Consider the following 22,312-nt stretch of genomic DNA (forward strand, 5'->3'; position numbering starts at 1 on the left):
TTATGTTAACTGAAGAGAAATAGAATATATGAATATATATAACTCTAGTTATCACTTATTATTCTCAGTCTAGCATTTTTTTCAACCTCTCATTTTCATGCTCAGCATTCTTACTTTATAGATTGTCATCTGAGGCTACATGCCTAACTATTGTTTCATATAACCAGTCCAAAACATCTACATAACTACGTTATTTGGCAGTGACAAAGGCTACTGCTACCAGCACTATTCTTTTTCTTTTCCAAAAACACAAACCCAAACTGAGAAATAATCAAGGAGAGAAACGTTCCTCCTTTCTATCCTAATTTAGGAAGTAGTCTTGATTTCTTGTCAAACTCAAAGGAGAGAATCAGGCACACATTATTAATTTATCTACTTTCACTTGCTCTGATTAAAATTAAAGATTAACATTTTCAGGCTGGTAGTCAAAACTGTTCACTCATTATTGAGTGAACTTCAAGAACCAACCAGCTAAAAAATCACCTAAGCTAGGAAACTTTCATCAGCCTCTTCAGAAAATAGCTAGCATTCTTGTACTAGAACATCCTATGAATGTTTGTTGGAAAAGTCTTAAGTTCATGTCCCTGATAACGAACATATTTTAATTCAAACTATGGATTAATATAGGTTTATTTAATGCTAACTAAAGAATATAAATATGAGTAGCTCTCTTTTTTTAAAACTTATACTGAATAATACTTTCACAAGTAATAACATGGAGTTAAAATGGCTCTCAATGTGCCATCCAAAATAAGATCAACTTATCTTAAATGGAAGAAGGAATGTGTAGGGAATTCATTTTGGTCTGCTACTATTACTTGTGTTTATTGTTTTAATATGAAAGTAGTTTATGATGAATTACTGAACTCTATATCTGAAACTAATGATGTACTGTATGTTGGCCAATTGAATTTAAATTTAAAAATAATAATAAAAGAAAAATAAATTTAAAAAAGAAAAGGTAGTTCATATAGTACTGATGATAATTTAGGGGGAAAATGAAGTTATGTTGTACATCTTTTACATTAGAATTTAAAGAGTAGTTCTAAAATTAGAAAGGAAAAATGAATTTACAAAGTAAAAATATGTGTCAGTGATGTTAGTCAAAGATCAGCTATTGCTGAGATTGGCAATATTACGTCCCTGCACAATTATTCATATTATAATGGGAATTTTTAATATAAAATATGAACACATAATATAATGAGAGCAGAAGTCACCCTAATCATTCATCTTGTGTTTCCATTTAGAACACCTGGTATAGTGTCTTCAGTATAATCGGTATTCAACAAATATTTGTTAAATGAATGAATAAACAATGAATGATGAGAAAATGATAAACAGCTCCTCCTCCTCTCCTGAGAGTTCACTGCAGAGTTCAAGAGCTATTTTCTTTCAAATACAATTAATCCTCAATATCCTTGTAAAATAGCCAAAGGGAAAATGTATTTACATTACATCTGAAATTGATGTAATCTATACAGAGGGGTCAGGTTGAAAATCTTTCTCAAAGTAAATAAAGCATTCACCCCACAGCTGGGAACAGGGTATCTGAATCATTCCCTCTGTGGCTGGCTTTCAGTTTGAGCCCCTGCTGCAGTGACCATAAGAACTCTCCTCAATCTCTTCAGGAAAAACCCAGGACCCCTCAAATTCTGCTGCTAATCCTTTCAACTGGTCACTGCTGTTCTGGTTCCTCCTCAGTCTCTCCCTCTACTAATCCACAAATACTATGACCATGTCTTTTCCAGGTCAATCCTGATTTCTATCCTGCCTTCCTCAAATATACTCACACTTATCAGACCATATGTTCTAATATTAGCTCAGGGAGGGGGGAAAGCCATCACACTTGTAGACATCACAAAAAAACAGTTTACTAACATTTGAAAACACCATTATCATCTATGTTCACCTCTGATCCACAGTTAAGCAATTAGGATATAAATATATCCTATCTTCCTATTCATGAAGATACTATTTATGAATTGGAAGTCTGACACAACATTTATGTGACCTAATTTTGAAAATTTAAAATAGTATAAAGCCTTCAGGCTTAATTTTATAAAAGGAAAATTAAAGGGACACCAGCAAGCACAGATTTATCTCTCTGTGCATGGGGCACTGGTAATTTTTTTTAACTTAAAACATGTGATATTTAAAATGCCAAACTTCTACATTTCTGCAGTAACAAGGTGGTTATCACATTGAATAACATTTTCTGTAATTTCTCTCCAGTAAGTAGAATATTAACACACGAACTGAAAATGTTAAGTGACTATAAATAAGCTGAAATGATTTCATTAAAATTTAGCTTAGCAAATGTTACTTTCATATTCTTGGTGGTAACCCTTTTTATTCATATTCAAAGGCAAGGAACAATTTAGAAGCAAAAGAAGTGGCAACAACTGCTAGGCCCACCCCGGTGGGCTCACCTCAGATCTGGGTTTCTCCACTTAAGCAGAAGTGGAGGAGGCACCGGTATTTGGGAGAACAAGTTTCTAATGGCATAGCCTTGACCACACAGCAGTATCCCACCATCAATACACTGCCATTTGCCAATATGACAAATGGTACTATGAGCAACATTTATACTGCTTTGTAGCTAAAGCACCTAATCAGATTATGAGAAATAATAATAACCATAAAATTAAGCAGAGAAGAAAACAAAACATACAAAAAAGGTTTTAAACCACCGAAATAATGTCACAAGGCCATGTCCTTACATTCCCTCTGGAGTCCATGAACGAAGTCTGCCATTTTAGACAGGATTCTAACAGGCTTGGTTATCTGGTTTCCAATCACATCATATTATAAGTAGAGTGGAAAGAAGAATGGGGTGTGGAGAGACAGGTCAGAGAGTGAGGGATTCAAAACCGGAATGTTCCTTAACAGGGCATTGTAATTGCTGAATTAGTTAATTAGTTCCCCCTTAATGACCAAACTAAATAGTTTGCTTTTTTACTCAGGCCTTCTCCTTACAGATGCCAAAGAACTTCAGGTTGAAAGAAACTTCTGTTCTCATTCTTGAGTCTCCTCTATAACTTAAAATCAAAGACTTTTATTTTGGGTGAAGTGCTTCACAACTAGTTGAAACTGGCATTAAATTTTACACGACGCTCTTAGGCAATTTAAAGCTGCAAGAAAAATGAACCTGTAAACTTCTTACTGGAGATTATCAAAGAGGAATGCTCACCATCACTTTTTTCTAGCTTCCCAAAGCTAATCCCTCTCATTTTAAGTAGACAAGAAATAAAAGATTCTCAAGAGTCACCATCCACATGTAGGATGATTAAATGACTTTTGTTTTAGAGATCAGACCCAACAGACCTTCAGCAATGGAAAAACTGGATTCAAAGCCAAACACACTTAATAAAAAAAAAAAAAAAAAAGCCTGTACTATTGGGAAAACAAACTTCAGTTGCTCAATTGTATTTTACTGAAACAATTTTTAAAAATATAACAAGATATAGTCAAGAGATATTAAATTCTTATCTTCTAAAAGTTTAAGAAAAAAGTAATATTTTCTAAAAGGCTCAGAAATATTTATGATTCTTCTATCTATGGTAATAGATATTTTAGTTGTAACTAAAACTCACTTATGTCCTACTAGGGAAATCATCTATGTAGATTATTATTAAGAAAATAAGGCCTATCTTTTGGATTCATGAAAAAAGATAAAACTCAGCATTTTATAAAATTTCAACCATCTGCAAAATTTTTAATACTCTTAAGGTATTCACACACCTTTTCAAGTTAGGGTATCAAAAATAATGTTTGCTTGTTTGCTTGAATGGCAATACACTGTGTTTATGTAAACCAGGCATGCCCTTAGGTCATAACATATACAGGGCTAATGGACCTTTGCCAAATATACCAAGACTTTAGTTTTTTTATTTAAGTCTGATTTTATAATTCTGTCCTCTTACCACAAGGCTTCCAACATTACTGGGAGGCTAACCCTTAAAGCAGAGCAGCCTGAGTTTCTGCCATAAGGAAGGCACGTGAAAGTAAAGCATACTTTTTTTTTTTCTTTAATGATTTATTTATTTGAGAGAGAAAACCAGAGAAGGCGCACACTCTCGAGAGCCTGTGCAGTGGGGGAAGGCCCAGAGGGTGACGGAAAGAGAATCCCAAGCAGACTACCCACTGAGTGTGGAGCTGAGGCAGGGCTCGATCTCAGGACTCTTGAGATCAGGACGTGAGCCAGAACCAAGAGTCGGACCCTTAACAGACTTTGCCACGCAGGGTCCCGAGCGAAGCATACTTTATGAGACAGTGCTGTTTTTCTTTACCCAGTGTATGGAGTCAACAACGCACTTAAGCAATTTTTAGGGGGGCTTAGGGGGAGTCAATTCATTTATTTGCCAGGTGGTATTTTCTTAAAAATAATAGATTCCCCCCTCCCAGGTTTTAATTGTAGTAATAGCTGCTCCACAAAAATCAGAAACAGACTTGCACACAGGCAGGCAGACATAGTGAAGGGAGGAACAATATGAACACAGATGGTTTACAGGTGACCTCTATGCTCATCCACCCTTGTGTTTCCCACTTCGCTTGATGTAGCAACTCCAACAGCCCTGAGAGTTGCTGTGAAACCAGATAAAACACCGGAAGCTTACAGAGACCACGCAGGGTGTGAGAAGTAGAGGGCAGGGAGCTATCAAAAGTAGGAGGAAAGGGCACGGATACAGGGTAAGGAAGGAGGACAGAAGTGGCAAGTCTATGGTACGTACCCAGTCCCAAAATACCTTCTCCCACAGAGTCTGAAGAGTTTTCCCTTCACAGTGCTGCTTAAAATGAAAGTATCAACCAGATACTTTAATTACAAATGTAAATGTTGAGGCAATCCAGGCTATTTGTGTGCATAAGGTTGTTCCAGACACCCTCTCCTTCCCATAGCTCCTCCTAGAACCTTTCCACGCAGTAAATGAGAAATCTGAATGGGACAAAAATGTGAGGGTAAGCTAGAAGCAAGAACTGGCACCTGCCTATCTCATAGTAAGTTGTTTGGTGAGCCTCTGTTTCATTATTCATTACAAAATTCATGTTTCTTACTTATATATACATACATATACATATCTTAGCTAACTGCTATGCAGGAGGAAGTTGTGACATTTATCCACCAGGGTCAGCAAAAGTGAGAGCTCGGCCATCAACAGACCATTTCACTTCGTTTCATGGGTCCCTTTTGGTACTTGCCCCGGAGCCACCATTTGCCTATCGGGTGAAGTTCTGATGCAGCCCTGAAGTTACAGTTTTTTCCCTATAAAAGCAACAGCAGGGGCACCTGGGGGGCTCAGTCTGTTAAACATCTGCCTTTGGCTCAGGTCATGATCTCAGGATCCTGGGATTGAGCCCCACGTGAGGCTCCCTGCCCCATGGGCTGCTTGCTTCTCCCTCTCTCTGCTCATGCTCTCGTTCTCTGTCTCTCTCAAATAAATAAATAGGATCTTAAAAACAACAACAAAAAAAACTTTTTTCCCTACAAAGAAGGTTATTATGTGTCAGACAATGCAAGAAAAGTCAGCAGACACTGCCACATGTACCAGAATATACCCAGACTTCTTTTGGATCGGAGGATCTTGTGGTGACCCTAAAACACATTTTTACTGCCTTCCCAAAGAAACTACTTAATTTAATATTAAACAACTCAGTTAAAGAAAGGGGAAATAATACAAGGGTAAGCAAATAAGGAATAGAAACAAAAACATAGACTATTTCAAATTAAATAAAAAATCCTAATTATTCTAAACTTATAGATGAAGATCAGGAATCCAGACCAATGGAGAGAAAAAGCATTATCACTGAATGCTGTGGTGACCTGATGATGGCCAAAAGTGAGTCTGGAGAAACTTTACATTCTAAAACTGATAGGGCAGCCCGAGTGGCTCAGCGGTTTAGCGCCACCTTCAGCCCAGGGCCTGACCCAGATTAAGTCCCACGTCGGGCTCCCTGCATGGAGCCTGCTTCTCCCTCTGCCTGTGTCTCTTCCTCTCTCTCTCTCTCTCATGAATAAATAAATAAAACCTTTAAAAATAAATAAATAAATAAATAAAACTAATAAAAGTTTAAACTTGGACTTTGTGACACTGAAAAAAAAAAACAACATGGAAAAAACACCAGCATACAATCATGAGTGAACATATGCTTTGCTATTTGGGGGGCGGGGAGGGGGGGAATAGCATACAATTACTTGAATAAACATATGCTATTGCCATTTTTTTACTTCTATATACATTTAATATAGTTTTCATTAGAAACTGTTACTGGAGAAATGGAGAAATTTTTTTATTTCCAAACCAGATAGAGCAGTTGTCCTACCAAAAAGGGGGACGATTTTTTCCCCTTTAATTTTGCCTTCTTATGAGGTCCCGATTCCAGGAATTGGAACTGGGCTAGTGCTTTAAATAATGACATCAAGAGCTGCCTTGTCTGTCAGGTCTTGAGCTGGACATCATCAGTATATGAAGAGGGAAGGGTTAATGCAGGCCTTGGTTGCTCAAATCCTGCACATTCCCAAGAAAGGCCTGTCCTCAAGACTGGCCCTGGGCCAGTTCCCAGGAAATGAGCTCTGAGCCCTTGGAATAGTCTCCCCGATAAGAATGTTTTTGTATGCCCTAAGTCTTGGGCCACGCAATACCAGTTTGCTCAGACAGTTTATATTAACAAATGTGATGTATGGTGAACACATGTTTTTGCTCTGGGAGGCTGGAGTCTGAATAACTGAGGTCAGTTGTAAAGGTACAGCATGCCTTTGTGATTGATCCTTAATAAAAACCCTGGACACCGAGGCTCAGATGAGATTCCCTGGTTGTCCTTTGTTGTCACACATCACTGCTGGGAAAATTAAGTGTGTCCCTATGACTCTACTAACAAGACACTTGCAAACTTGTGCCTGATTTCTCTTGGACTTTGCCCAATGAGCCTGTGCTCTTTGCTGATTCTATTCTTTATTCTTTTGCTATAATAAACAATTAATATAATAGCTTTCTGAGTCCTGTGATTCTTTCTAGCAAACCACTGAGTCTGAGAACAGTCTTCATGACCCCCTCCAAGCACATTATCAAGTTCAATCCTAAAAACCTTGCAATATCACTGCCATTTCACAGATGATAAAGTCAAGACTTTTCCAAGAGGAAAAGTCATTTGGTTGTTTAAGACGAAACGAAATCAATCTGTCCTTTCTGTTAATACTACGCCATAGTATTATGTAATACTATGTTATGGGTCACAAAGAATTTTTAAAATAATCCTAGAACTCAGCCAGCACTGGAAAACTTTCCTTTGGAAAATATAAAATACAATTCATAAACTCTGAAAAATATTTAGACTACAATTAATCTATAAACACAATCCAACTTAAAGTTAGACTTATAATTTTTGGTTTGTGGTGGTTCTAAAAGCCATAATCAGATGTTTTTTAACCTACAAAGTGTCCCTTGTCTGCCTATTCCTTCTGCTCACAAAAAATTTCCAGCGTAATTCAATTCCCAATACTTCCTGTCTTTGAGAACTGTGTATCTGTGTGTGTGTGTGTGTGTGTGTGTGTGTTAGGGACGAGGTGTTTAGGGAGAAAGAAGTAGGTATATCATTATTTTCTTCATGCCTGCAAATGCAGTTTAGAAGGTGTAGGAGGAAAACTTAAAATCCATTGCAATTTTGGTGTTCTGCAGCTATGTGCATATAAATGCCTGTGTGTGCATGCATGCATCACGTGCAACACAGACAACATACACATTTCAAATAGGTTTTGTGTTTAAGCTCAGTATTCAGCCACAGAAATATCTGAGAGCACCAACTCCTATTCAATTTTATTTGAGAAATGCACTGGCATTATGTATTTCTATGGTGACAAAAAAATTAACAGGCATAGGATTTCTATAATAATTATTAGTATTTCTTAGAATACTATTAGAATACTATTTATAATAATTATTTAGTATTTCTTAGAATAGTACAGTTTTATAATCTATATTTGGAAAACACTGATAGAAAATCTAATTTAAAATGGTGATTTTCTTCTATGTAATTAGCTACATACTAAATCTGTAATATAGGCTATTCGTCTTAGTTTTGTGCCAAGCCACTTTTATTTAATAAAAATGAATAGCTAATCTTCTATTTTCCTAATTCCAATTTATATGCCTGTGTAATGTAAAAAATCCTTAAACTTCTATAGATCAGGTTCTTTATTTAGAAGTTGAAAAAGCCTTGGCAAGCACATGCCTTTTTTTTCTTGGCTATTTTTTTAATAGATTTTAATTTTTAGAGTAGTTTGGAGATCACAGCAAAATTGAGCAGAATGTACAGAGATTTTCCATATTCTATTTCTCTCTATTCTACATATGCAGAGCTGGCCACATTATCAACATTCCCCAACAGCTTGGTACATTTGTTACATCTGAATCCACAGTGACACATCATTATTACCAAGAGTCCATAGTTTACCCTAGGGCTCACTCTTGGTGTTGTACGTTCTAGGAATTTGTAAAAATGTATAACAACACCTATGCACCCTTACAGTACCATACAGAATAGCTTCACTGCCCTAAAAATCCTCTGTTCCACCTATTCATTCCTTCCTCTCCTGTAACCCCTGGCAACCACTGATCTTTTCACTGTCTCCATACTTTTGCCTTTTTCAGAGTATCATATAGTTGGAATCATACAGTATACAGCCTTTGAGATTGGTCTTGTTCACTTAGTCACAGAAATTCTTTTCTCCGTGTCTTTTCAAGCCTTGGTAGCTAATCCCTTTTTTTTTTTTTTAGATTTTATTTATTTATTTATGAGAGATACACAGAGATAGAGAGGCAGAGACACAGGAAGAGGGAGAAGTAGGCTCCATGCAGGGAGCCCGATGTGGGACTCGATCCCAGATCTCCAGGATCATACCCTGGGCTGCGTGGGACTCGATCCCAGATCTCCAGGATCATACCCTGGGCTGCAGGAGGCGCTAAACCGCTGTGCCACCTTTTTTAGTGCTGAATAATACTCCATTTGTCTCTCTGCATCACAGTTGATTTATCCACTCACCCACTGAAAGACAGCTTGTTTACTTCCAGGTTTTGGCAGTTTTGAATAAAGCTGCTATAAACACCCATGTGCAGGTTTTGTGTAAACATAAGTTTTCAACTCCTTTGGGTGAATACAGAGGACTGTGACTGCTATACGGTACGGCAAGAGCATTTAGTTTTGCAAGAAACTGCCAAACTGTCTTCTCAGTGGCTATACCATTTTGCACTCCCACCAGCAATGAATCAGAGCTCCTGTTGCTCCACATCTTCACCAACATCTGGTGTTCTCAATGTTCTGGATTTTGGCCATTCTAATAGGTATGTAGTAGTAAGTAAGCACCTGTACTTTCATTTAAAAGTGCATCTGAAATGCAACATTTCACGGAATGTACACCAAAGACTGGAAAGGTCACATTTCTGTTTTAAAAAACCTTTGGTGAACTACTGCCCGAAGGAGATTTTTCCCTGCCAATTACCTACAGCTGGAAAGGTTGTTGGGCATCAAGAACTGGGGGCACTGGAGACTTTAATGACATAGGAAATCAACACAGAAAGCTCACATTAAGTCAAACTGAAGGTAGGGGTAAAAGAATGGGTGAAAGGGATCAAAAAGTACAAACTTTCAGTTATAATTAAGTCACAGGGATATAATATACATGGTGATCATAGTTAATAATATTCAACTGCATATTTGAAAGTTGCTAAGAGGCTAGATCTTCAAAGTCTTCTAACTAAGTGCGGTGACAGATCTTAATTAAGACTTATTGTGGTGATCATTTCACAATATATACAAACATCAAATCACTATATTGTACACCTGAAACTAACATGATGTTATAAGTCAATTATACCTCATTTTAAAAAGAAAATCAAACTAGTGTGATTTTATTTTTTTAAAGATTTATTTATTTGACAGAGAGAGAGAGAAAGAGAGAGACATGCATGCATGTGCACACATGTCCACACCTGCAAGTGAGGGGAGGGCCAGGAGGAGAGAACCTTCAAGCAGACTCTGCTGAGAGAGAAGCCCCGTGGGGCTTGATCAATTGACCCATGAGATCATGACCCGAGCTGAAATCAAGAGTCAGACAGTTAACTGACCAACCCCAAACTAGTATGAGTTTTAAAAAACTAAGTTTAAAATCTTTCTCGCTCCAAATTTTATCAGTTGGGCGTCAAATTTGGCCAAGGATATGCAATTCTCATATTAATTGAAACTCACTTAAATCACCATTTCTAGGCTGGTTTTCCCGTGAGGATGGACTGCTCCAAAAAGAAACTGGAAAGAATTTGGCTCACAGTGAATTATTCAAACTTTTTCTTAGTTAACTAAAAGTGAATTTGACCATTAATTAGAGAAATCATATCAAATTTTGTGGTGATAATAAACTAATGACTACTTTACAGCTGGAAGGTCTTTGTGTGTGTGTGTGTGTGTGTGTGTGTGTGTGTGTGTGTGTGTGGTGCATTTCTAGCTGTGGTGCATTTTAATAAGAAATGATGATTGCATCAGCTTTTACCCATGAAGCAGATCTTTACATTCTGCTTAGGTCTTCCACATACCAGTATCTAAGACTTTGTTCTTAAGAAGATCATTGACATAGATACACACAGACTGACAAACATATCACTACAGTCACGAATTCACTCAGTTAAGATTTTGACTTCAAAGTTAAAAGCCTAGGATTTACTAGATTCTCAGTACGTATGAGGTTCCACTGGCTTCCCTGAATCACAAAAGCTCTGGAGTGTTCATATAGGAACAGGTCTACTGTCAACATGAATCATTTTAAATATATATATATGACCCCGTGTCCACAAGGACGCACTTTCAAGCACAAGCATCATTCTCCATTTGTGTGTTACCAAAAGTAGCATGTGGCTTCCTAAAGTTTAATGACTAACACTGCCTTGACTGACACTGTCTAAGAGAAAGACAGAGTTTGCTGCCTGACTTGTGTTGAAAAAATTCTGAGAAATATCTTAAAACTCCTCCAGTAAATTTCTCATTTGGTCACTGGGAAGAAAATAAAATATCTACCCTCATTGATTTCTAGATGTAATTTATCAAAAAAATGAAACACTTAAATAAATTCCGTATTTCCCTTACCAAGAATTTCTCCCAAAAGTATGTACTCCATCAAAGATTGCTCACTAAGAAGCTCTACTGTGAAGCAACAGAATTTTAGAGGACATAATGAGTACTTCTGCTACACAAAATCATTATCTATCTCTAACACTTCCTTATGAGGCTGACTTCTAATCCTGTACCACAGCGCGCCCTGCTAACTTCAGGGCTTTGATGAAGAATAGTTGAAAGCTCTTATTATAAATGGATTCAACACAACTGATGACAAAGTGGGAGACCCAGAGAAAGAAGTCCTCACATAGAAAAATTGGTGGCATGAAATGCCAACCACCTTTAACCAAAGCTTTCCTGGTCATTAAGCAAGTTCTATAAAAATTACTGAAAGTAAATTCTTTAGGGCTCAAAGTGAATCGGCAATTTCTACAACTACTATACTGCTGTTTACTCAAAAACTATTTTTAATGAGTAAGACTCAGAGTTTGCCAAAGTGTTTTCTACAAAACAACTTTCTCAAGATGTTTCAAATCCGTAGTCAAATAAGTCTGAGAAACCCTGAATGCTTCATTCACCTCTTGGATATGCATAATGTACGCTAATACATAAAAAGCTCTAAAAAGCCAAACATTAGAAATGTTTAATATTGTTTAACTAAACATTTCCCAGACACATTTGGCCACATATCTAACACCTAATTAAAGAGTTTGGGAAATGCTAACACATAATGTAAGAAAAATATTACTCTCGTTTTAAAAATAGTAGAAAATATTTATAATATTCTAGTCACTCTGCAAGAAACTAGAATTCTAGTCTTTAAACAGAATATTGATTTTTTGGTGACTTTTTTTTATTTGACTTCTATCTTCTCTTTTACACAGCTGTGTCCTTAATAGCATTTTTGTTTTCCAATTTTGTCTTAATTTTTTTCTTCATAGATGCAAAAGCCTAACAAATGTAAAGTGATTATATTAGTCTCTGGCTCCATTCTATACTTTGTATATAGTATATTCTAAAAGTGATTCTTGGATAACAACCTGTTCATGTTTTTTTTTAATAAAATAATGGTGAAAATCCAAATAATTACAATACTTCTGAGTTGGTTGAGACATCTTAAGAACACTGTCAGGCAGGCCATCAGTAAGATCTTTTCAATCTATTTCAAAACATTCAGAAAGAAGCCATCTTAGGGAAAGTCAGTTAGCAGCTAGCCTTCTGCTAATTTCTGTACAAGAAAAACTGATCTGACTGCATAAAGGTTTACATGGATGATCCCCTTTTAAATTTAACATTATGCTTTGACATCTTCTGTTAATACCAAGAAGGTATCAGCCATAAACTGAGATGTCACTGACATGCAAATGAACTACACCCAAAACGTTGTTGTCGTTATTCTGTAATGGATTGGGAACAGTCTATTTATATTCTCATCCCATCCTCTTCAGATTTCATTGTCTTCTGCGTTTGTCCTACTCGTGATCTTACTCTATCCTCTTCTTGAGCATAAACGTATCATAAATTTTCACAGAGACGCCACTTGTGGTCAAAGAAAAGATTAAATGAACTGGCATTTGTGATAATAAAAATCATGATCTCGATATCCAAACCAAGCACATTATGTGACACAGAAACTATCAATCAATAAACCATGAACAGCTGTGTATGCTTAATGCACCAAACACAAACTGCTGTTGAATGGAGAGGCCAAGTCAATAAACAAACAGCAGGAAGCCTGAGAAGTACATATGACTGGATGGGGAAGGTGGCTCTAGAAAGCCAAGGATGGTGGTTTAAATCTTAGATGGAGGAAACCATGGTCACATTTGAAGGCTTCTGAGCAGAAACAATGCTTTGGTGAAATGCAAACTTAAAAGGGTTTCAGGTATCAATGACCTGGATGGCTGAAGAGCTGTTAATCAAGAATTTTAAAACATTAGGTTAAAGTGATCGACCTGAACTGGGGGGATCAAGGCCCAGACCAAATGTTGACATTGAGAGGGATGAAGATGCCCACAATGATTTCAAAGAAGAGCCAATGAAGCTTCAAAAGAAATGAAGAGATGGGGATAAACAAAAGGAGACTGACTCCCTCTGAGTGGCTCAAATACTGTGATAACGAGGGAAAGGCTGGGAAGACAAGCTTTTAACGAGGAAGCAATGGGGTTGTTCTGATATGCTGGGTTGAAGTTTCCAGCATTTAAGGGAGGCAACTGGACAGGAAACCTAAATTATGTCCCAATAAAATAGGAGTGACAAGCCTGATTAACAAAAGCATATTTCTTATTAGTCTTCCCTGGGGGTACACGGAAAATGGGATTTCAAAAACTTAGAGAATGAAAAAGAGAAAGATGACATGCCAATAACTTAACAATTCATACTAAGTCAGTGGCAGCTGTCTTAAAACAAGATTTATCTACTACAGCACAATCTATCCAACAGCAAATCTGTGCAGAGAATTACAAAATATTTTTAGGACTGATAAATGTTCACTTACATATATTTTTCAAAATGCTGCCGAGAGAAATGATGGGGAATTTAAATGGGTTGGCCCAATATTTGCATAAGGATACCACAGCCAATGTACATAATTTTCTCCCTATTAATGCTTAGCACTGGGCTCAGGCATTTCCCTTGCCAACCAGTGGAATTTTCAGTACTGCCCCTGGCGGACATCCCACTAAGCAATCCCTCCCCAACCCCAAACATTCCCAACTATCCTAGTCATGCCAGTACAACCAATGCCCCTTAAACCTTCCATAAACATCAACTCTCAGTTTCTTTAGTTATAAAATGCAAAAGAGTGACAAAATAACTACCTATCTTTGTTGCTAGCATTGGATGTAAAGTAGGCAAAAGACATAGCCGAGACTATGCCCAATTAATATGATTAAGAGTTTTATCTTAATCCATTAAATAAATGGAGTTTAAGCATTTTAATATGTGAGTTTCAATAAAGTTATATTTATGTTAAATTGGCGGTTATTTAGGTCAGTGGTTTTTAAATTCATTTAACAGTGAAATCTTTTTCAAAAAAAATTTGTACAGAAAAGAGCCAGAGCAGCTGTAATTTACAAAGGGATATGAAAGCCCAGATCTCTCTCACTCACACCTTCCTTCACACTTCCTTCCACCAGGGACCCCAGCTTCCAACATAGGTTCCCAGGGCTCCAAAGAACAGCCTCTTTAAAAAAAAAATCATTATTTTGGGTAATAACTGATATAGTATAAAATTATGGGAAGCAAGTCCCCATCGCCAAGAGGAACATGCTAATTTCAATTTTTAAAAATATTCATTCTTCTCATTATGACATCTTAAGAAGCACTTGATGGTTTCAAAATACTTGCATATTTCAAGATTTCTAAAATGAGTATGTAATTCTTTCATAATGAAAACTGACTAATCTTTTTGAGATCATCTTCTGCTATTTCACCACCGTCCCAATGCCCCCATTCCTGCACACACATACACTTCTCCTTTCGAAGAAAGTAAAAACAAATGCACTTTAGCAATCAAGTAGATTACCTCTCTCCATGGCATCCCATGAGTAAGGAATTAACCACTAGGAGCCCAGGTGGATTAGGGCCCCCAGAAAATCTGCTTGATCACCAGAGTGCTATTGATTTTTGTAACTGAATTAATACGTTTGAAGTCCAAACTCTCTAGAGTGTCATAGTCCCCATTACCTCTCTCATAATGTCAAGCAACTGCATTATCTTTCTGTCCTCTAAAAGCATTTGGGCATGCCACCAGGTTTATAACTTGGCTAGGCAACTTCTGGATTCTTAAGAAATTGTATTACAAGTGACATTACCAGATTTGGGGCTTCTTGAAGTATCTGACTATCTCTATACCTGGTCATTTAGTTAGGAAATTGCTGCCAGAAGATCTTTTAGCATTCCCTTAATCACTGATTCAACATCTACTTATTCGGAAAACATATTATAGCAAGCAGTGAGCTAGGGGCTGGGGAAACTTCAATGAAGAGGACAGATCCTGCCTTGAAGAAGCTCAAGGTCAAACAGATTATCAGGTAAGCAGGTGCTAACAATGTGACAACATGGTTTTAGAAACACCTAGAAGAATAATACAGGGAAGGGGATGCCAGGAAAGGCTTCTCAGAGGGTAATTTGGCTTAGCAAAGATCCAACAATGAAGGCCTACCAGGTTGACAGCAGGGACAGGGTGTAGGTGGGAGTTCTGCAGCATGTGCAAAGGCCCAGGGAAAAGAAGAGGTTAACACGTGACTCAAGGGATTGCAGACATTATTGTTAGTGTTACATGTGATGCTCCAAACCATTTATGTGAACGGAAAATCCTAAAAACGGGGGGGTGTGGAATGTTACACTTATAAAAGATGCCACTCTACCCATCACCACGTGAGTGTCCATTCTTACGATAAAAGGTAGACACGTGTAGGCAACTCTGAACATTCTGCCAAATATTAAGTTTCTAATGTATTAATAATTTCTAATATAAATGTTGGATTTCTTATCGTGCAGTCACAGTCCTTGATTGAAAACCTCTCAACTTAATAAACATTTCTTTGTTATCATATCCTTTCTAAAGGGAAGACATTTTTATGTTCTGGGGTGAAAAAAAAAACATTAAGGTCTCAAGAGTATAATACATTCTCTGGATGTGTATATTTTATATGCATATAAGCACATAAAAATTCTGAAAGAATAAACTCTAACACATTAATAGAAAATGAAAAAAACATGAAATTCTTATTTTTTGGGTTATCTCTTTTGCACAAATTTTTTTTTTACCATAAACACTTCTTATTTGTATATTTTTAAACCTCTGCTGTATTCTCACAAATACTTTTCTTGCTGGAAGCTCACAATGAGGTGTCCCACAAGGGTCTACGGCCAGGCCCAAGGGGCTCCCCTTGCTCAGTGCTTGTCTTTGCTGACCACTGGCACCTGAGACTCAGGCTGCTCTCCCATCCCTAGTAGCTGTCACCACTCACTTTATCCCTTCTGCTGCTTCTACCACTAACTGCAAGACTGACTGCAAGTGAGATGAAGGATCAGTACCCCAAACCTTTGTGGTCTTAAGGATTTTACTATCAATCAACAAGGGAGAAAGAAAGAGGCAGAAGATCACAAGCATGACAAGTACAAGGAAGGAATGACTTTCACTGACTTCCACACTATCTACAGTGGAGGCCAGATGTCAGCACACCCCTGAAATTGGAAGCAACACTGGGTAGGTGTCCATGGCAGGCCCCGAACCATTGATGGCTGTGAGGTTATTCCAAGAAGTCCAGGAGTCGGAGGTGTTACAAAGACCATTGCTAAAATAAATTAATCTAGCTGTATGTATACCATACATTTTCAAGCATATATAAATGGTATTAATCAAATTCATAACACTTAACACCTCTTTCTCATTATTTCTCCATCAAAAGACACTAAAACTATCACTCTCGAATAAATATCTGCATAATCCTTTGACGTTAAAGTGTCTCCATGTTTAAAGAGGCTGAAAGCACTAGTGTAGAGGGATGAGCACAGGTCTCAAGAATATAACAGAACAGGGTGTACATGGTAGCTTCTTCGAGGAAGGGAGTAAATTTCAGCATGTTTCTCAAACTCTCAAGCCTGTTTGTACATCCAAAAGTGAGGATATAATTGAGCCTTCTCTTCAGGCAAAACTAACTGAACTCAGTCTCCCAGCTGACCATCCCCCAACACATCCTGTTGCTCACCTCAAGTACACCTAGGCAGCAAAACAGCAAATGCTAACAAGCACTTCAACCACCAAATGAAAGGCCTGGCCAGCCCGGACACAGTCGCCTCTTGGCATTTCCTCTTATCCACAGAAACATAAAAAATGCACATGTAAAAAAAAAAAATTCTCAATACTATTCCTTTTTTTGAATTGCAGTATGTACGGTCAACCTTGGCCTTTAGAATAAAGTGTAACTTGTTCTTAGCAAGTGTGAGAAAGAGAAAGTGGTTTATTAAGTTTTATCCACAACCTGAATTGAAAATTATTCTCTAAATATGTTCTCAGTGGTTTAGATGAAACGATAGTTAAATATAATTCAAGATAATCATGTACCAATCATGTACCATCTCTCCATTAAGATTCCCACCTCCTTTAATGGTGAAATAAGTTCTAGTTTACCTAAAATGACAGTATTAATAGACTGTTAGAGTCGATAAGCACTTGAAATAAAAACTGCAGGATTTAAAAATTTTTAAATGCCCAACTGGCATGCCACAATTACAAATAGAATAATAAATAACAAATTCTAATGTAGTTAATGTAAACAGTGCATTTTTATCTTCAGCAAAAAAAAAAAAAAAAAAAAAGGTCTTCTCTACCATTAGCTATAAATTCATAAAGGGACTGTCATTAAAGGGATTATGATCATCGTTATTATACCAAAACAACATTTATATATCGTTTTGTAGAACAAGCTTTTGGGGAGACAAAGCAATCACACGGAACAGTCTGTTAAAGTCTTCTTTAGTGTATACACAAGTCCCAGGTGTTTAAATCAGAGACAAAAGAAAATACTATCCCTTAATAGGATTACAAAGAAAAGGAAACATCTCTTTAAGAGCAACCAAGGTGCTAGTTCCTACAGTGAAAACTGATGTTATCTTAATTAGTTAATTATTCATCCCAACGCCTCTGGCCTTGCTCCTGGAGGAATTTATACCTTCTCCACCTCCTGCTGTGTTAACACCAATTCAATCATTTGCTGATAATCTAACTGCAGCATCTAACAGATCTTAGAGATTAAGTGTATAGCTCTCTCCCTCACTGTACAGGTAAGTAAACTGAGCACAGAAGAACTCAAGTATCTTATTGAAAATAAGCTAGTTTGTTGAAAAAGCTAGCGGGAGCATTCCTCGGGCCACACGTCTCACTAGGTGGACAACAGTTAACTGTGAATCTGACCGCGGAGCAGCCATCTACCTGATTGCATGGAGAATGTTTTCAATGGGCCGCGGAGCATATTTTAACTGTTAAAATAATCCAAACGGATATTAGTCATACACCAACCTTCTTTGGATAGTAAGTGTAGGAGCAGCATTAATTTAGCTGAATCTCTTCTAAGAGTTATTCTTTTTATTCATTATTACAAAGACGATAGTACCAAAAGAAATTAAGCAGCACTCTAATTTCATTCTCTCCCAAAAAGTACATGTTATATCTTCAACTAGTAAATCAAATCAACACGCCAATCCTGAGGCTTACGCTGTACATACGCGAAACGTGATAACTGCCTTAACTATTTTAATTAAAGCTTTTTTTTTGAGATACAGATTGCAGCACAGATCCTAAGGATTTTAAAGATTCACATTAATTCCAACCTTTTTAAAAATGCATTTACACAGGAAAGCTTCTTTCGCAATGTATATGTTCATAAATGTTTCCATTAGCTAAGAGACATTTTGGAATGTGATCAAATGGTATTGAATGTCAAGTCCGAACAGCAGGGCTCAATCTCTGACAGTTGTCATGTGGCCACTGCTCTTTTAAACCAGGTCCCCAAAGGGCTAAAGGGGAGAAAATCCTAACTTAACAAATGAAGACAGCAAGGCATGTTTTAAAAGCTACCTTTCATTTGAACTCTGCTTCCTAAATAAAAAATTGGATTTGGACGTCTTTTGCACTGTTAACAATTCGGTATTAATATATGCATCTGTCATAACTCCCCCTCAAGAGAGAAGTTATACACTCCAGCTACATATAACTTCCAAATTCTTTCCAAAACTAAATGTGAAAACCAAAATACCACTGCTTAAAAAAAAAAAAAAAAAGTATGGAGAATTGGCAGACTGCATATTTATGTCAACCTTCAGGAAACACGGAAACATGCAGCCCCAACTCACCAGGAAAAGCATTACTTGTGTTCAAACTACTTTGTGGCATCTTCCACCTTTCATGCATGCATTTCACTTCATACCCAGGATTCGGGTTCTGCACCCGCTGGAATACGTATCCACCCCCCAAACGTGTCAAGAGCGAGCTACTACGGTATAACAGCTTGAACACGAACAGTGCAAGAGTTTTGCTCGTTGCCTGTGGCGTGATCTTAGAAACACCTGAATCGCACATTTATTTCCCCTCTGTTATTTGAAAACGGAGGGACCTCGAGCCCGGGATGTGGCTGAAGGACAGCGACAAGAGAGACAAAAATAAATAAATAAATAAATAAATAAATAAATAAATAAATAAATAAATAAATAAATAAATAAACCAACCCAAACACGGAACATGCTAAGAACAAAGGAAACACAAGCCTGTGAACAGGAAATGAAGCAACTCTCGACACACAAATACCTTTTGGGGCCGCCAACGTAGGTGAAAGTAAAGGTGGAGTCTGAGTATCTGAAATCTGAAACGGAAAAGTCCTGTTAAAAGCCACCCCTCGGGCGGGTCTCTAACCTGGCTCGCGACCCGGGCCCCCCACTTAGCGAGGCCCAGGCCCGGCCTGGCGGGGCGGGGGGCGCGGGCGCGGGGCCGCGGAGGAGGGGATGCGGCGCACCCCGGGCCGGGCGCCGCGGGAGGCCGCCCCCCGCAACAAGTGCCGGGTGCCATGGCAACGGCGGGAATTTCCCGGTCGGGGCGGCCGGAAGCGGCCCCCGCCGAGCTCGCGGCTGAGAAAGCAAAATCCGATCCCTCTCCCGGGGGAGCAAAATGGACGAAGGGCGACCCCCGGGCGGGGGAGCAGGGCGCCGCGGGAAGCCCGGGAAGCCCGGGAAGCCCCGCTCTTTCCGCGGCCACGCGCCGCCGGTCGGAGGGGAGCAGCGGGAGCCGCAAGGCGCCGAGGTCCGGCGGCGCTGCCCCCCGGGGGCCCCGGCGCCCAGCGCAGCCGGCCAGCGCGGCGGAGCGGGGCGCAGCGCAGCGCAGCGGGCTCCATTCCCGGCCGCCGCCGCTCAGCCCGTTGCGCAAACCCGCGGGTCGTCCCCGCTCGGCTCGGCTCGGCTCGGCTCGGCCGCGGCCGCTGGAAGCCCGGAGGCGGGCTGGGGCGCTCCGGGCATCCTCGGGGGGCTGGGAACACCGCGCACGGCTCCGCCGCCGAGACCCCCGCTCGGGCCCCCGGGGCTCTGCCCCCCCGGGCTGGTGGCCGCCCCAGACAGGGGGCGGGGGGCGGGGGGAGGGGAGTCGGGAAGAGGCTGGCGCCCCCTCCCCCTTTGGGCTCCCGCTCCCGCTGCAGCAGCTGTTGCCAAACGAACCCCGGAATGGGGACGTGCAGCCCAGCCCCAGCCCGAGCCACACACGTCGCGGGCAGAAAACTGGGAAGGGGGGCGGCGGGCGGTCAAGGGAGGCTGGCGCTGGGTCCGAGGCTCCGGAAAGGCGAGAACTCACCCACCTGCAAACAGGCAGTCCTTCTCGGCTCTGGACTTCTGGATCACGACGTCGATATCCTTCTGAATTCGCTCTTGCCTTGAACACATCCCCATTAAATAAATCCCTGGAAAAGAAGCAGCCGCTATTTCCACCCCCACCCCACCCCCCTCGCACGCTTCCAGCTTTCGTAAATATTCAGTTAAAAATGAAACCTCTGGCCGAGGCAGGGGCCGAAGGCGAAGTGGTTTCGGAAGTGATCCCGGGTGAGAGAGGAGGAGGTGGAGGAGGAGGAGGAGGAGGAGGAGGGGGAGGAGGGGGAGGTCGGCTTTGCATTCCCAGATGTGACCGCCCAGCTGCTGCTCGCCACTGCTGGATTCCAGTTTCCTCCCCTCCTGACAATGGATGGTGATGACACCGAGTCTCACTTTCTCCCTCCCCCGCCCGGCCCAACGGCCGTGGGGGGCCCGGGGTGCTGGAGACGGCCGGCCGGGGAGCGATCACCGGCGGGGCGGCGGGCGGCGGGCGGCGGGCGCCGGCCAGGGGCGAGCCCCGCTCCGCCTCGCGCGCGCACACCCCCCGCGGCCCGCACGCCGGCCTTCCACACCCGCGCACACTCGCGCCCGCGGGCGGCGGCGGCCGTGCCCAGGCTGCTGCAGCGCCGCCCGCCGCAGACCCTCCCGCGCCCAGTCACCGGGGCCCGGCCGCCGGGGTGTGCATAGTAGCCGCCCTCCCGGGCGCAGGCTGGGTGTCCCCGCCCCGGCCGCCGCTCGCGCGCGGGGGGCCGAGAGGGAATGTAGGTAGTGAAGACTCCCCGGGGCTCCCAGCCTGCCCCCGCCCTTCCACCACTTTTATGAATTCGACTCCACTTTCGGAAGGGATTATGAGTCATATGGAAAACCCAACCCGGAGCGGCTGGGGCGCGGGGCGGGGGGGGGGGGGGGGGGGGAAGAGGAGGGAGAAAAAAATTGAAAATAAATAAATAAAACGAACAGATCTTTCCTTGTTGCCACAGGAGGCAAGATGGAAAAAAGCCTCGAAATGACTCCAGACAGACACCCTCCCGTGCCCTCCCTGGCGGAGTCTTCTTCTCGCAGATGCAAGTAGTTCAGTCCCTCTGTGACACCCCCCCCCCCCACGCCGTTAGGAAATGCAGCCCCTTCCCAGGGACTTCCTCTGCTTTGCAGGGACTCACCAGTTCTCCCCTCCTAGGTACTTCCGTCCATAAAAAAAAAAAAAAAAAAAAAAAATTGGCAGAATCAATGAGCACGTGCCAGGGTCTCCCTGGAAGATGGATATCTGTTTGGCTTGTTTTAAAAAGCCGCCCCTTTGCCAGGCAGTGGAGGGAAAAACTCCTACAATCCTGCCGTCTTGTTTGAAAGTGAGACAGGGCTCTGATCCTCACTTCCTGTTCTGCCTGAGGACACCTCAGGGCTGAGGTAGCCGTCCTGCCTCTGTGTTGCCAGATGCCCTAGGACAGGCCTCCAATGGCACTTTTCTCCTTTGTTTCTTCCTCCACTGAGAAGGCTTCCCTGAGCAGACCCGGGCTCATCTGGTTCTGCATTCCCAGTGCCTGGTGCAGTGCCTGAAAAATAGCAGGCAGGCCTGAGTGTTGGCTGAATGCACGAAGGGTGGTGCCTTGCAGCCTCATTTCTGTATGCCTACCTACCACAGTCTTGACCAACTTCCTTAGCAGCAGAAGTTCCCAAGCGCTGGCAGACTGGCTCAGACACTGCATCAGTCCAGCCTGGATTCTGATATGGACAACATGGTGTGTAGGAGAATGAGCAATGGCTGTCATCCCTGAGGGTTCTTAAGATTCCTTAGAGATCAGTGCAATGAGAAATCATTTATGTCCTAACCGCTTTATCTTGCAGAAAAGAAAAACATGAAATG

The 22,312-nt window shown here is 40.8% G+C and overlaps 1 protein-coding gene across 5 annotated transcripts in view; it reads right to left on the reverse strand.

Annotated features, from left to right (window-relative positions):
- The window catches only part of PARP8 (poly(ADP-ribose) polymerase family member 8), a 172,980-nt gene extending 151,221 nt beyond the window's left edge, over window positions 1-21,759 (reverse strand). For 2 of the 5 annotated variants that reach the window (XR_013378531.1, XR_013378532.1), the window contains exons 1-3: window positions 20,632-20,824; window positions 20,442-20,543; window positions 19,409-19,463 (exon numbers count right to left, since the gene is read on the reverse strand). Coding sequence is in view for 3 of the 5 variants with exons in the window: in XM_077896015.1 (XP_077752141.1) it covers window positions 19,409-19,463; window positions 20,442-20,543; window positions 20,632-20,752 (278 nt within the window). In the remaining 2 variants the exon portion in view is untranslated. Of the gene's footprint in view, window positions 1-19,408; window positions 19,464-20,441; window positions 20,544-20,631; window positions 20,825-21,110; window positions 21,152-21,611 lie in introns of those variants that run through there. The other 3 variants (XM_077896016.1, XM_077896015.1, XM_077896018.1) reach the window with 3 other exon arrangements.
- Window positions 21,760-22,312: the final 553 nt, after the last annotated feature.

Source organism: Canis aureus, chromosome 4 (genome assembly GCF_053574225.1).
Source record: "Canis aureus isolate CA01 chromosome 4, VMU_Caureus_v.1.0, whole genome shotgun sequence".
NCBI classification, from domain to species: domain Eukaryota; kingdom Metazoa; phylum Chordata; class Mammalia; order Carnivora; family Canidae; genus Canis; species Canis aureus.